General features: G+C 16.8%; 3 protein-coding genes across 3 annotated transcripts; 2 read left to right on the top strand and 1 right to left on the bottom strand.

Moving 5' to 3' along the window:
* Positions 1 to 1938: 1938 nt before the first annotated feature.
* PRELSG_0932100 (zinc finger protein, putative) lies at positions 1939 to 6525 on the top strand (the record flags this gene model as incomplete). Its single annotated transcript, XM_028676765.1, has 1 exon — positions 1939 to 6525. The coding sequence occupies one exon, from the start codon at positions 1939 to 1941 to the stop codon at positions 6523 to 6525; it is 4587 nt and encodes a 1528-aa protein (XP_028533222.1).
* A 1467-nt stretch (positions 6526 to 7992) lies between these two features.
* Positions 7993 to 12355, bottom strand: PRELSG_0932000 (alpha/beta hydrolase, putative; the record flags this gene model as incomplete). The annotated part of the gene is made up of 2 exons (XM_028676764.1): positions 7993 to 8162; positions 8431 to 12355. The coding sequence occupies 2 exons, from the start codon at positions 12353 to 12355 to the stop codon at positions 7993 to 7995; spliced, it is 4095 nt and encodes a 1364-aa protein (XP_028533221.1).
* A 3037-nt stretch (positions 12356 to 15392) lies between these two features.
* On the top strand, positions 15393 to 16497 carry PRELSG_0931900 (conserved Plasmodium protein, unknown function; the record flags this gene model as incomplete). Its single annotated transcript, XM_028676763.1, has 6 exons — positions 15393 to 15456; positions 15604 to 15668; positions 15814 to 15906; positions 15986 to 16090; positions 16172 to 16231; positions 16360 to 16497. 6 exons carry the CDS (start codon positions 15393 to 15395, stop codon positions 16495 to 16497), a joined length of 525 nt encoding a protein of 174 aa, XP_028533220.1.
* Between the last annotated feature and the right edge of the window lie 180 nt (positions 16498 to 16677).

Below are 16677 nucleotides of genomic sequence, written 5' to 3'. Positions count from 1 at the left end.
TTTTATTATTTTCCCATTTTAAAAATATATAATATATTATGTATATATTATTATTAAAGCATATATTTAAAAATAAAAAAAAAAATAGACTTGAAGATAACATGTATTTTAATTATTCTAAAAATAACATTTTAGTAGCATTTCTATTTTATTTATTTTTATAGTTATATTTAATATTTCAAATATTTATTTTTACTTGAGTGCCAACTAAAAATATTAAAAAAAACGCATACTTTATAAATTTACGTATACAGAATAAAAAAAAAAAAGAAAAAGAAAAGAGAAGACAAAAAAAATTAGATATAAAAAAATAAAATATTTATAGAAGAAACTTTTATATAAAAAAATAATATTTAAGGACTAATAAATGGCTTTAAAATTTTCATAAAATGAAAATAAAAGATAATTAAAATTTTATATTTAGAAATAAAAAATATTAATCTTGTTTATGAAAAATATTTTATATTCTTTGATATCCTAAAATGTCATCATGAACTAATATTACACCAATCATAAATGCATATCGATTTTGCATATAAATTTGTATTTATATGTTCTTTTTATATTTGTTCGATTATATTATTGTTATTTTTTTATTTTATTTATTTCTTTATTTATTTAAGATTATTTGTAGTATCTTTTAATTTTACATTTTTCAATTAGAAGCAATATAAAAAAAAGAATAAAAAATAATAATGTTTATGTGAATATATATATATATATATATATATTTTGCTATATTAGAAACATAAGTATATTTATAAATATAGAAATAATAATAAAGTTTATTATATAATAACATATTATACATGTATATTTAATTTTATGTCAATAAAAAAAAAAGAATTAAAATAGTTATGACTTTAGAAATAATAATTAAAAGGTATTTAATACAATACACCTATTTTTTTTTTTTTTTTTTACTTATCATTTAATATATAAGTATGTAATTATAAATAGATTGTTTTGTGATATTAATGATAAATTACTTATGATTTCTTAATAATAATAAATTTTTTTTTTACGTATTTCTATTTAAGTCTTATGCTTTGACTTACGTATAAAAAATTACTTATCTTGATATATTAAAAAAATGTATTTTTTTAAAAACTAATATTATATATACTATATAAAATATATTTATTATTTTTTTTTTTTTATATATAATATATGACTTATTTATGAATTTCATTGTTATTGATTTTGTAAATTAATATCTTTTATTATGTTTTTATTTCTATATAAAAAAAAAATAAATAAATAAAAATAATAAAATAAAGAATAAGTAAATAATATATATACAAAAAAAAAAAAAAAAAATGTAAATAAATAAATATGGCACCTGCATATTAGCTAAAGAATATAAATTGTTCTTATCTTTTATTAATATTATAAATCTTCTATTTGTTATTTACCAAAGAAATAGAAAAATAACATAGCAGTCTATTAATTTTATAAGTTTTATTATTAATAATGTAGTATTTTTATCGTAGTTACTTTATTTTATTTTGTTTTCATACATGCTCTCTGTTTCTAAATAATATTATATTATCTAATAAGAAATTGTTATTATTAATCTACTAAATACTTTTTGTTATTTATCAAATATAAAATATATATTTATATTTTTTTAATTATTATTTAATATAACCATTCTTATTATTGTTCACTATATTTATCATTATTATCATTATCATTATCATTTCATTTTCATTATTATTTATTTATTATTATAATTATTTTTTTTTTTAATTAAATAAAAAACGAATTATAATAAGAATATATGGGAAATAACAGGAATATTTCTAAATGTGTAAGAATATTTGAATTTTAGAAAAAATACATATTTATGCATATATACATGTTCTAGTATATATATAAGCATATTTATTTAACCACATTGATTATATTTACTAAAAAAAAAGTAAAAAAATTAAAATGACTGAAATAAATTCAAATGAAAAAAATGAAAACAGTAATTCTTCAACAGAGGTAAAGAATGTAGTACGTTACTCAGAAATTAACTTAGAATTGATGAAATCTAATAAATTAAATATAGATAATAAAAAATATATTCAAGAGAAAAATTTCTATAAAAATGAAAACTTTAATCATTGTATAAATGAAAAAAAAAAAAAAAAAATAAATAAAAAAAAAATGGATGAAGATAAAAAAGAAGTCAAAGATGATATGACAGAGATCACAAAGGAGGAAGTGGTTAAGAATGATCAAATTCTAGGAAATGAGAATGAACAAGTATTAGAGCATCAATTGACAGAGATAAAAAAAAAAAAAAAAAAAAAAAATCTTTTTGGCGAATATAACATGAATGGAATGATTGTTGAAAATTATAAATCAAATAATATAAATCATAAATATTCGAATATTAGTGACATTAATAGTATAGAAAAAAATAAAAATAAGAAATGTATAAAAGACCAAGCAACTAATTGTATTTCTGATATAAATGAAAATGTTACAAAACAAGAAAAAAATAATGAATATATAAAACATGGTGATAAAAAAGAGGAAAGAAAAATGCTTCAAAATTATAAATCTTTTAAAAATCAAAACAAGGAAAAAAAATTTTTAATAAATGATAAAAATTTATATTACAATCAAAGATTTACTAATTGTATGTATAATGATAAAAAAAAGGTAGATAATAGTAGTATATATATAAAAAAGCCTTATATTGATGAAAATTTTTTTAATCAAGGAATGAATAGAAATCATTTTTATAATTTTAAATATTACCCCTATAATAAAAATTATTTAGATAATAATATAGCAAGAGATATATATAATTTTAATAATCCTTATTCATATAACTGCAACGATTACTGTTATTTAAATCACCAACAAATTCACAATACAATAAATAATCAAAATATAAATCATTATGAGCAGCAAAAATCTTATAATAATTCGAAGCATTCTGCTTTACCACTTTCACATATATCAACACACAATCACATTAATAATATTCATCTAACTGACATGAATCCTAAAAATTTAACTATAAACACAATAAATAATACCCCCAATAAAGAGGGATCTATGAGAAACACAAAATATCAACAAAATTACGTATATACGAAAATGAAGGAAAAAATACATGATCAATACTACAGAATAAAGCTATGCCCCTTTTTAAAAAAGGGATTATGCCAAAAAGGAGACAACTGTTCCTATGCACATTCAACTGATAAATTAAGAAGTTCCATTAATTTAACAAAAACAAAAATTTGTGAATTGTGGATAAAAAATGAATGTGAAAATGATAATTGTGTATATGCTCATGGAGAATTAGAACTAAGAGCAACACCTGATTATTTCAAAACAAAGTTATGTAAATATTTTGATAAAGAAGGAAAATGCCCTTCTGGAGACAAATGTAGACATGCTCATGGACAAGAAGAATTAAGAAAAAGAAATTATAGAAGAACAGAATTAGAGAAATATGCTTTAAAAAATAAAATAAATGTGAAATTTTTATATAATGAAGTAAAAAATAAAAAGGATATTTCTGAATATATTTCATATAATCTCAATAAACAAAGTGAAGACAAAAACCATTTATTTAGTTCTAATGATAGCAGAGAATTTAAAACAAATAATGAAAAAAGAGAAATAGTTTCAAATGAAGAATTAAAAACTATAAATAATGAGTATAAAAGAGAAACACAAAACTTTCATTCGTCTGATTTCAATTCCCAAGAAAAAGAAAATAATAACTCTTCTAGTTTTAATGAGGTAAATGAGCAAATTATAGAAGATATAAAGGAAGGAAATAATATTAGTAACTCCAATTACAATTATTCACATGAACGAATTAATATAATTGATGACAGCATCTTAAATCTAAAAGAGGAAAAAGAAAAAAGAGGAAAGGTCGATGAATTAAACTTACATGCTTTGAGTACTGATTGTAATAATGTAAGTAAGGATTTTAATAAAAGACAAATAAAAAAGGAAAAAGATAAAAACGAAACTGTGATTAAAAAAAAAAAATATGAACAAATCATAAAATATAAAGAAGAGAAGAGTAATAGAGAAAATATAAATGAAGAAATAAAATTAAGTGATAATAAGGAATTAAGAATAGTAGAAGCAGTAGATACCAAAGGTGATTTTGTCGACAATGAAAATAAAAGAAGTGAAAAAAATTATAAACGAAAAACTAAAGTGGAAGAAAAGGAATGTGAACAAATATTTACAACAGAGAAAAATACAAATTGTGAGAATGAACAAGAGGGAGAAAAAGAAAAAATTGGTGATACTTTCAGAAAAATAGAAGAAAATCAATATGATAATGAAAATATAGCTTCTAGTGTACAGAAGAAATTAGAAGCTAATGAAAAAGAAAAAAAAAAAAAAAGTTACAATCTCATTATTAAAAAAAAATTAAGCAAATATGAAAATGATAATAAATCAAATAATAATATTAAAAATGAAATTGCATATACAAAATTAGTGAAAGAAGTAGATGATAAATATTTGGAGAAAGATTATGTTAAGAGGTATAATGGAAATTATTATTTAAATAGTTATATAAAGAAAAATGAAAAATATTCTAAAATTAAAAATTTAAATGAAAATAGGAATTTTGAAAATGATAATAATTCTATATCAAAAAATAAACATAGAAAAGAAAATAATATAACTAAAAATCACTCAACAAATAATTCTTCTAACTGTACAACGACTACCACATCTAGTAATTATAATTCGAAAATTTTTAATTATAAATATAAAAAACATAATATAAATAAATTTATGAAAAATTTTAAGAGTCCTGATAAAGACAATGCAAAGGTTAAAGAGTTAAGTGATAAAAATAGTGTACTGGATACGTTGGCAAAGGTTAATACTAAGCAGAATATGAATATTAATAATAATTTAAAAATTAAAGAAGAAAAAAAGGATTCCAATACAATTCAAAATAATTTAAGTTGCAAATATTTCAATAAATCATTTAATAATATGTATTTAATCTCTCATCATAATTCACCAAATTATAATTTCGAAGATTCTTCAAGGTTCTTTTTTACCAATTATAATAATACAAGTCCACTTTATATGCATAATCATTTAACAAGATTAAGTAATTGTAATAATTTTTTTCATAACACTACTTTTAGATCAAATTTAAATTATGAAAAAAATTCTACTAATATAAATAATGATATGTTAATAAATCATGGAATATTTCCAATAAATACTTTGATAAATAGTGTTAATTATTATAATTATAATGTAAATAATATTTATTCAAATGGAAATGATTATTATAATTATTTAAATTTTGAAATGAATAATATAAATATATTGAATCAAGCATCAACCATTAATAATAATCATCATTCTAATTTTCCTTTAAATTCACCAAATTCAAACTATCAGCAAATTTTTAATATATTACCATCAAATAACTTATTGCATTCTAACATTTTATCACATAAATCTATTCAATCACAACATTATGCAAATCCTTGTCAAAAAAAAAATTTTAATAATCATAATATAAATGATTCTAATGTATACAATGTAAATCAATATATTAATATGGCAAAGTATAATGGAAATGAACAAAATACTATGTCTGCAAATATAGTTACAAATAATAATAATAAAAATAATTCTTTTTTAAGTAGCAATTTCAATAGTACACTACCAATAAATCAAAGAGATTCACAACAATCACAAACACATGTATTTAATAATATTAGATCAAATGCTTCAAATAATTTATGCAATAATAATGATAGTATGGGTGGATTACATAACTCTAACATTAATTATGATAACTCTATCCAAAGGGAAATACTAGCCATTGAAAACAACAAAAAAGATATAAAGAAACAAAATTATATGCCATCAAATTCATCAAATAAAAATTATGATAGAAAAATGAATAACTTAAGTTGTAAGCATTATCAAAATAATGCGCAAAATGATATAAATAAAAATAATACTATCAATAATGATAATAATAATATTAATAATAGTAATATTAAAAATAATAAAAATAATAATATTACATATGACAATAAAAAAAAAAAAAAAAATAATAATAATAATAATAATAATAATAATAATAATAATAATAATAATAATAATAATAATAATAATAATAATAATAATAATATAAATAATAATAATGATAATAATAATAATAATAATATAAATAATAATAATTATTATGATAATAACAATACTGATATTAATGATAATAATATTGATATTAGTGATAATAATACTGATATTAATACTACTACTACTACTACTACTACTACTAATAATAATAATAATAATAATGATAATAATAATAATAATGATAATAATAATATAAATAATAATAATAATAATGATAATAATAATATAAATAATAATAATAATAATGATAATAATAATATAAATAATAATAATAATTATGATAATAACAATACTGATAGTAATAATAATAATAATAATAATAATAATAATAATTATGATAATAATAATGATAATGATAGTGATTAATAATAGTAATGATAATAATGAAAACGGCAATAATCACAGCTTTGCTTATAAGAGCAAAACATCTTATATCGATAGAATGAAAACATTTTCACCTGAAGAAGTACAATCAGCTGTTATGCATAATCTTGTAGAATTTCAAGATTAAAAAAAAAGTTTTGAATTAAAATATAATATTCATATATTTTTAGAAAAGAAAAAAATATATTAAAATTAAAATAATTTTAATATTTTATATATACTTAAAAATATTTAAACTAAAATTAATAAAACATTTAAATGTGTAGAGTTGAAAAAAAGAAGCGATAATAATATTAAATACATTTTATAGTTAAAAATAATAAGAATTAATTATTTAAAAGTAGGTACACTACTATAAAATTTTTGTTAAATTTCATTTCTAAGTTTATTTATATTTTTTTTTATTTTGTATATATCTTATTTTTTTTCAAAAATTTTATTTAAATTATTTACGATTTATATAAAAAAATTTTTACTTAAAAGCTGAATTTAAACTGAATTTTCAGGAATTTTTTTTTTTTTTATTATTTTATAAATTTATACAATTTATATTATTAAAAATATATATAAATAACAATTGTCTTTATTATTTTTTTTTTTAATTAATTTTTTATTATTATTAGAGAAAGTTACAATATCTATAAATAATAAAATAAACACATAAAATATTTATTTATTTCATTTTATACATTATCTCAACTTTTAATAGTATAAAAATTCATTTTTCAATTTTAAAAGTAATTTAGCTTATATGGCATTCAGCATTTATAAACACTTTAAAAAAAATTTATAACGATTTAGAATTGTGCTTTTTCATGTGAATTTATAGAAAATTTGTAGAGAATATATCTTTCCTAAGAAAAATGATAAATTTTTCAAAAATCATTAGTAATATTCCATATATATATAATGATTTATAATAATATATTACTGAAATTGAAGATTCATTATCATAATACTTGTTCTATTGTAATTGTAATTGAAATGTCTTATTTATATAAAAATAGAAGTATTCATATATAAAATATATTTAAAAAAAAATTTATGTCTACTTTTAATCCAATGAACTAAAAAAAAAATGAATAACATATTTTTCTAGCGTTAATTTTATTTTTAAAATTTTAATGAAAAATAATAATAATCAAAATTAAAATATTAAAGAGAAGTTACAAAAAAAAAAAAAAATAAAAATCTATAAAGTTAATTAAAAAAAAGATTAATGCGTTGTATTAACAAAAACTATAAAATAAAAAAGACAGTCGTACAAAATGTATATTTTCATAACAAATATAAAAAATTCTTGAAAATATAAACAAAAAATACTAATTTAAAAAGGTTTAAAAATAATAAAACAAAACAAAACAGAACAATAATTTAATTTGAATTACAAATCTTTAATATTTTTAAAGAAAGAATTTTTAAAAAGAAATATATTTATAATAATCCTTCTTAATCTTTCTTTAATAATTTTTTGATTGCTTTATTTAAATAATAATATTTTATATCTTCTTCACTATTTAATTTACTGATTTCTACGTGATTACAGTTCTTTATAATTGCAAAAATTTGAGAATAATTTAAGTAAGCAAACATACTAGGTACTATCATTGTATGTAAACCTAATAAAAAATAAAAAAATTCAGTAAAGTTAAAAAAAAATTAGAATTGGAATAGGCAAATAACACCAATTTACGATATAATTTTTTAAATATATATTTATCAATATCTTTAAAGGAATGTAAGAAAAAATAATAAAGACAGAAATAAAAACAAAAATTGTTAAAAATAATCACATTTTTAAGATTTTGAAAATAAAATAATATAAAAAAAAAAAAAAAAATTTTTTTTTTTTTTTTTTTTTTTAATATATAATAAATTATATGTTACCTATAATTGGCAAAGGAGTTTTTTCTGACTCTGAAAAGGAGTAAACTTTTATACCTCTATTTTTTATTCTTTCTCGAAAACAATATTGTAAATAACTTAATGTTGAATCATAGTCATTTAGTTGATACACATATGGAGATAAAAATGTTTTGAATAAAAGTGCAGTTGAAGATAAAGGTGAGCCAAAATGTGGAGATGCATAAAAAAAAATGAATTTTGTTTTATTTAAAATATCATCATTTTTCAAAAGTACATATTGCGTTAATAGACCACCCATGGAATGAGCTATAAATATGATATCATTATTTTTTCCTAGATTTATATTTTTTAATTTTTTTAGAAGAAAATTGGATAATTCTTCTAAATTCATCCTATCTGTATAAAAGTATTTTTTTTTATTATACTCATCACTTTTTTTATTAAAAAAATAGTTTAATATATTTACATAAGAATACCTATTCTTTTTTTCTTCTTTTTTTTTTAAATATTTTTTAGTATAAAAGGTATTATCTGGATATAGTGGTGAATAGTAATCAAAAATGTATATATTTGAATTTTTTTTATGAGGATATAATAAATATATAGGCCAAAGTTGATATGATAATAAATCACTATAAAGGTCAAGATCATTTTTTAATTTTTGATTACGTAAAAATACACACTTAAAAACATTTTTATTTATTACATTAGTATTGGTATACATTGGCAATATATTTTGGTTATGCTTGTAATTTAGCATTAATTTATTTATTATATTTTTATTTATTATGAAATGAAAATTATTTTTTACTTTTAAACATTGTCTTATCTTCTTTCTTGTTTCATCAAAAATAATTACATTTTCTTTTTCTTTCAACTTACTCATATTATTATTTTTAACATTGAAGAATTCATCTTTCTTTTTTATTTCTATTTTACCTTTCTCTATCTTTTCTTTTAATGAATTAGTATATGTTTCATTTGAGTTTTTATTTTCTTTTTTCAGGTTCTCAAAAAAATTAAATCTATTTTTACTATTAATTTCATTTAATTTTATATTATTATTATATATAACATTTTTTTCATTATTTATTTTTTTTAATTTATTATTTTTATTATAAAAATAATATGATGAACCATTGTCATACAAATTTGAAAATCTCCAAGTACGTAGAGCACTACCTCTTAATCCATGAACAAAAACTATATCAATTTTTTTTTTTTTTTTTTCATCATTTTTCTCACATTTTTTTTTTTTTTTTTTTTTCTTATTTTTAATCCATATTTTATTTTTATATATATTATATTTTTTTGAGTAAGTATATATAGGCAAAAATCTATCATGTAAATTATAAAAATGATGATTATATTTACTTATCATATACATATGTTCATCTAATAGAACATTTTTTTTTTTTTTTTTTCCCTCACTATATAGTATATTTTTATCATTTATTTTTTTTTCTAAAATTTCTTCTTTCAACATTTTATCTACATCTTCTAAAAATGATTCAAATGTTTTTTTATTTTTTTTTTTTTTTTTTTCATTTTCACACAAAATTTTCATTTCTTCATTTCCTCTATTTAAGTTCTCTAACAAAATGATCTTCTTCCTTTTATCTTTTCTTTTCCTTTTTTTTATTTCATTTATAAAATATTTATAATGAGATTTTATGTTTGTGAATGCTCTTATACTATCAAAATACAAAGAACTTGGTATTAATTCCTTTTTTAAATTTATCAAAGAGTGAAAGTTTATACTATCATTAAAAAAGAAAAATTCAGCACTAATAAAATATGTAAAATTAAATGATATACTCAATACATTCTGAAGTAAATTTTTATACATAAAATATAAAAGAGAAAAAGAGTTAAAACATAAATCCCTTGCAGAGAAGCAATTAGCAAAAATTTTTATAATAATTGCTAATTCATTATAGATGTTGCTATTTTGCCTTTTTTTAATATGCAATTTTTTTTTAATTTCTAAATTAAAATCATTTTCTTCTTCTGATTTATTTAATGAAGGTAAATTTAATGAAGGCAGGTTCAAAGATGGTGTATTTAAGGTAGTATTAAACTTTTCATTATCTTTCTCCAGTTCATTTTTTATATTTTCATTTTTATAAGAATCTTTTCCTTCCTTTTCGGTAATATTTCCATATGAATTATCCTCGGCCTCTACATATTTCAAATCATAATGAAAAAATTTTCTCTTAAAATTATTATTTGAATACATATTTATAAGAAATAATAAATCCATATTTAAAGAGTTTAAATTATTTATAAATATATTTCTTAAAATTATATGAAGACCTGTGTTTATAAAAATGGATGAATTTTGAATTATATTCAATAACTCATTTATTTTTTTTAGTAAATTTTCTAAATTTAAATTATTCTTATTTTTTAATTTGTTTTCTGTATTAATTATATTGAATAGTATATTTTCTTCATTATCTAAATTCTTTCCATCTTTGTATTTTTTATTTTCATTATGAGAAATACCAGTGTCTTTTGCATTACTAACATATTTTAACTTATACTTCTTCTCAATATAATTTATTATTTCATTTAATGAATTTTCAATTATGTTGTTTTTGTTATTATAATACATCTTCTCATTTAATGTTACATAATCTAATAGCTGATATACTAATTCTGTTAATATTATTTTGTTATTCCCATTTTTCTTTTTATTATTTATATTTTTTAATAAAATATTTTTACGTAACTTGTTGCTTTTATTAATTGCTTTATTTAATGAATCATCATTATTTCTTACAATATTGATTTTATTTTTTTTAGATTCTTCATATATGAACTTTTCATTATCTTTAGTATTGTAATTATTTAGTTTAAATAATGTATTTAAAGAAAATTGCATAAAATTATTTAAAGACTCATTTATTACGTCAAATTTACTTTTTACTGAATGCTCGTGTAAATTCATTTGTAAAATTTTCAATTTGCTCAAATCAATTATAAAATGTACATTAGAAATATCATTAAATTTAAAAAATACATTAAAATTTTCTTTTAAACAATTAAAATTAATTAAGTAATTTGTTTTTAAAAAGAAAATATGTTTCTTTTTCTTAATATAATTATCAAATATACTAAAATTATTATAATCATTAATTGCATAAGTGCCATATCTATTTACGTTATAAAGATTATTTTTTAAAAAGTCATATTTTTTATAAACTAAAGATAATTCATTTATATCGTTAAATTCACACCTAAATATCAATTTGCTTGGTAATAAAACAATACTTTTTGTATTATTGTAAACATATATGTAGTAATATAGTAACAAAAGATAAAAATGAAAATTGTGATTTCCTTTTATATATTTATTCTGTACTTTTTTTTTATTCAAAATATAATTCAATTTCATTAAAAAGATTAAAATAAAGCAGTCATCTAACATTGTACTTTTAGTTTCATTCAAGCATATATATCTTAGTAAAAAACAGCTCATTTTTAAAATTTTTGTATTTTTATCGTTAATGATAGAATTATCATCATAACTATATTTTAAAAGTTCTTGACTTAAAATTAATAATAAATTAAACACATCACTATTTTTCAATAATTTAATACTATTCTTATTTTTAATATGCTCATAAATGAAATTTAATGAAAAATCACTTAAAAACTCTTTATCCTTATATGTGTTAATAATATCCTTAATTAAAAGTTTAATTTTCCAATATTTTTTTTTCTTCAACAAATATAAGAATGCATCTTGTTTTTTGGCACTGTAATAGTATAGAATACTCTTTTTTTTATTGTCTTGAATATTTAATAATAAAGGGAAACCAATAACTTTCTTATCTTTTTTTTTTTTTAATTCTTCAATATTTTTAGTATTTTCAAGATTATTATTTGCTAGTAAATTAACTGATGCAATACTAATTTTATCCAGTATTCTATCAAACATTTTTATTACTCAATTATCATGTTTTTTTTTTTTTTTTTAATTTTTTGATTCTACTATATTTTTTACATTTTATAGTTATATATAAATATATTTAAAAAAAAAAATTATGCAGTGATTAAATAAAAATTGTAATGAGTAGAAAAAAAAAAATTATGTAAAAAATATATGAACAAAAAATTTACACTATTAAATCTAAAAATTAAATAAACTAATTTTTACAATTATCTTTTCAGGATATTTTAAGTATCATATATATAAAATGAAATAAAATAAGAAATAAAGAAAAAAAAAACTTGGTAACAAAATTAAATTAATCACTATTTCACCCTTTAAAGGTTTAAATTAAAAAATAAACTATACATGTTCATAATTTCAGAATTTGTAATTTTTGTGTAAAACAATAAGATAATAAATTAAATGTATGAATACATAAACAAATTAGTAAATGCATAAAAAAAAATTAAATAGATAACTGTAACATTATTATAAGATAAAAGCCATCTTATGAGTTAAAGAATTTTTATAATAATTCTGTTTTTTTTTTTTTTTTTTTGTATATATGCAGTAAACCCTTCTTATTTTAATGATATGCTTTTTTAATTTTCATGTATGAAATGAAAATAGGATATTTATATGCTTGTATATCATAATTTTTTTTTTTCATTTATTTTATAAAAATATATGAATTCTACTAACTAAATATTATATTTTAAATTTCCAATTCATTTATTTTTTTCCATTTTTCATGGATACATTTTTTTAAACTTAATTCTATTTATATAAAAAAAATTTAAAAAAAAAAAATATATATATTTAATTAAAAATAGACTTATAAAAATATTTAATTAAAAGATTATAATAAAATTATAGTAATAAACATAAAATAAAATTATTAAATGCTTATTTTATAAATTTAAACAGGATTATGCACTTGCAAAATGTTCTATTAATAAAAATGCTACATTATATAAAAGGCAAAATAAGATACCTTAAAAAATATATAATAAAATAAATTATTAAACATATATTTAATTTTTTATTTTTGCTATTTATGAAAAAATATCTCATTTTTCTTATTACAGTAATGAAAATGTTTCATTTTTTTTTTTTAAACATATTTTAGTAACAGATTGTTAAAAATATATAAGCTAATAAATAAGACTAAGTTACTATAAAAAACCTTTATTTGCCATATAATTGTAATAATTTTATTTTTTTCAGTTTACATAATTAGAATATGTAGTTTTCTTGCCAATAATAAAGATATATTTCTATTTAAAAAAAGTTTGTACATATAATATATATTTGTATATATTATTTAAATTTTTTAACAGTACAATTAGTCTATGTATCCATTTCTAACATATTTAAAAAACTTGCTTCTTTTTTTTTTTTTTTCTTTTTAATTTTGAAAATAACCTTGAATTTTCTTTATAAAAAAAATATCAATATACGATAAACAACCGTTACGTTAAAAAAAATGTAAGAAAATATAGTACTTAATAATTCAATTTTAGAAATGGTAAGATGTTTTAAAGTAGATAATGTATTTTCTTTTATTACCTTTACATTTTAATTATTTTATATGTCTATGAATTTTTCTAAAGATAAAAAAAAGATCTTTAATATGCGTGAATAGAAGTGGTATATATCAGAAACATATATTTATCTCATATGAAAGAAAATTTAAGTATTTATTAAAAAAGTGTCTATAATTAATATTAATTTATTTCTTTTCTAATTTATATATTAATTTTAACTTAAATTTTAGAAAATTTAAATTATTTATTTATTTTTTTTATATATTAGATAATTCATTTTAAATAAATAATGTGTATATTGTATTAAATAACAGAAAAAAAAAAAAAAAAAAAAAACGATAAATTAAAAAAAAATTATATATTTAAAAGGCTAATAAATAAAATTTCTTAATAATTCATAAGATATAATTAAAAAAAACATTTATAATGTTAAAATGTATTTATTCTAGTTTTCATTGCAGTACTATCTATAAATCTTTGAGAATAAAATATTATCTTCAACGAAATATAAAAAAAAAAATTTTATTTTATCATTTTATGTGTATGAGTATAAATTTAATGAATTAATATAATTACTTTATTTTATGATTTACTTTTCTAGTATCGATATATTTTTTGTTATAAAATTAAAAAGCATAAAATATGTCTCTTTTTTTTTTATTAAAAGATATATATCTATAGAATCTTTTAACAATTCACTTATTTCAAGTTAAAAATAACATGATATAATAAATTAAAAAATAAAAAAGCGGCATATGTAATTATTTTTAATTCTTTTCAAAAACGAAAATATCATGAATACAAATATTGGAATTATGAAAAATTTTTTTTTTCAAATTTTGTGTTATTGTTAGAAAATATTATAAGTTTCGAAATATTACATGATATTTTTTCGTTCTTATAAAAAATAAATGTTCTTTTATACTTTTTTTAAATTGTAACTATTTTTTTAATTTACTTTTTTTTATTTTATATATTTTTGCAATTCAAATGTATTCTTTTTTTTTTTTTTTTGATTATAATTATTAAAAATAAGAAAAAAATGAATAATTAATAGAACTACATAATATTATATATAAATATGATTATAAAATTTTTGAATAAATAATACATGTATAAATTTTTTTTTTTTTTACGTTATTTTTGTTGTAATAAAATAGATACGTTAATTCATTTATACAATTATTTTCAAGTAATATGTAAGTTTTGCTTACCTAGTTATATCTATTAATATATTTTCTTATAATTTTATCTTTTTTTTTTTTTCGTTTTAAATAAATTTTTTTAAAAACCATATTACATATTGATTTCATAATTAAGAATGTTAATAAAATATAATTTATAGTTTTATCTTTTAAATTTTATTTTATTTTTTTTTATTCATAAAAAAAAAAATAATATTATTGTATACTCTATTTAAGTTATAATAAAAATGAAACATTATTTTCGTTAATATTATTCTATATCAATTTAAATACAAATTAGAAAAAAAAAAAATGTCTTCTATAAAAAATGCAACGGGTGTTAGACACAATGTTTTTCGTTTAAATGCACATAAAAGTAATATAAAGCAAAAGAAAATAATATAGTATAAAATAAAATGAAAAATATAAAAGGGATATATTTATTATAATAATAAATAAATTAAATGATTTCTGACAATATAGATATAATGATTTAAAATTTTTTTTTTTTTTTTTGTAACAGAGATTATTTATAATCGTATGAGAAGATTTAATTGGCCACCTAAAGAATGTTCAACTATACATCCGGTAAAAGAAAAATATACTTTATATTTATTTAATTATTAGTTTAACTATATAATATATTATTAAGATCATTATTAGTAATATTAATTATAATTGAATTTATGATAATCCGTTTTTATTCTTACTTTTTTTTTTTAATATATATTAGATAGAACCGTATGGAAAACAATTTTTTATTTTTAATGCCTTTAAAAGAGACAATAAATTTGACAATGAAATTTCAAATACTGTTACACCATTGGTTAATATTTAATTTTATTTTTTTTATATTTTACATTTGGATTTTATTTTATTTGATACCTTTTTTTTTTTTTTTCCAGATGAATTCAAATAATGAAAAAATTCCTTCAGAAACTGTTTTATGTGTTTGTGATTTTGCAAAAAGGCCATTAATGTTTTTAAACTATTTAGATTTTAAAATATTGGTTAAAAAAAAAAAAATAAAATATAAAATATACTTTATAAATTAAAAATAAAAATATTTATATAAAAATTTAATATTACAGCAAGCAAATATGGATAAAATAAAAGAAGGATTTAGAAGAATTGAAGAACAATTAGACAAGGTTCATTTTTTTTATAAAATTCATAAAAAAACATTTATATTTGATATTACTATATATTAAAAGTTTTAATCAAGAAGGTAATTAAATAAATATATAACTTTTTTTTCCTTTTTTTTTTTTTTTTTTAGAGTAACTATCTAGATACGAAGTTTGGTTTAATGTTAAAATATAATTTAAACAAGACGTACGGTATGCAGAGAGTAAAAAAGGGAGAACATAATTCATGGGGAATGAAAAAAGGAGTATTTAGACAGAGAAAAACATGACCTTTTTATTCATTTTATAAATAAATTTTTTTTTTTATGTTTTATTTGAAAAAAAAAAAAGTAAATTTTTAGTTTATAATTTTTTCTCTAATAATAAATTTATCAATTTTTTCATATTGAGAAAGAAAAAAAAATTTAATAATATAAAAATATATTTTAATGTAATTACATACTATAATA

Source organism: Plasmodium relictum (assembly GCF_900005765.1).
Source record: "Plasmodium relictum strain SGS1 genome assembly, chromosome: 9".
Classification (NCBI taxonomy): domain Eukaryota; phylum Apicomplexa; class Aconoidasida; order Haemosporida; family Plasmodiidae; genus Plasmodium; species Plasmodium relictum.
Note: the sequence above shows the minus strand (reverse complement) of the source record. Positions and strands in the feature narration are given on the sequence as shown.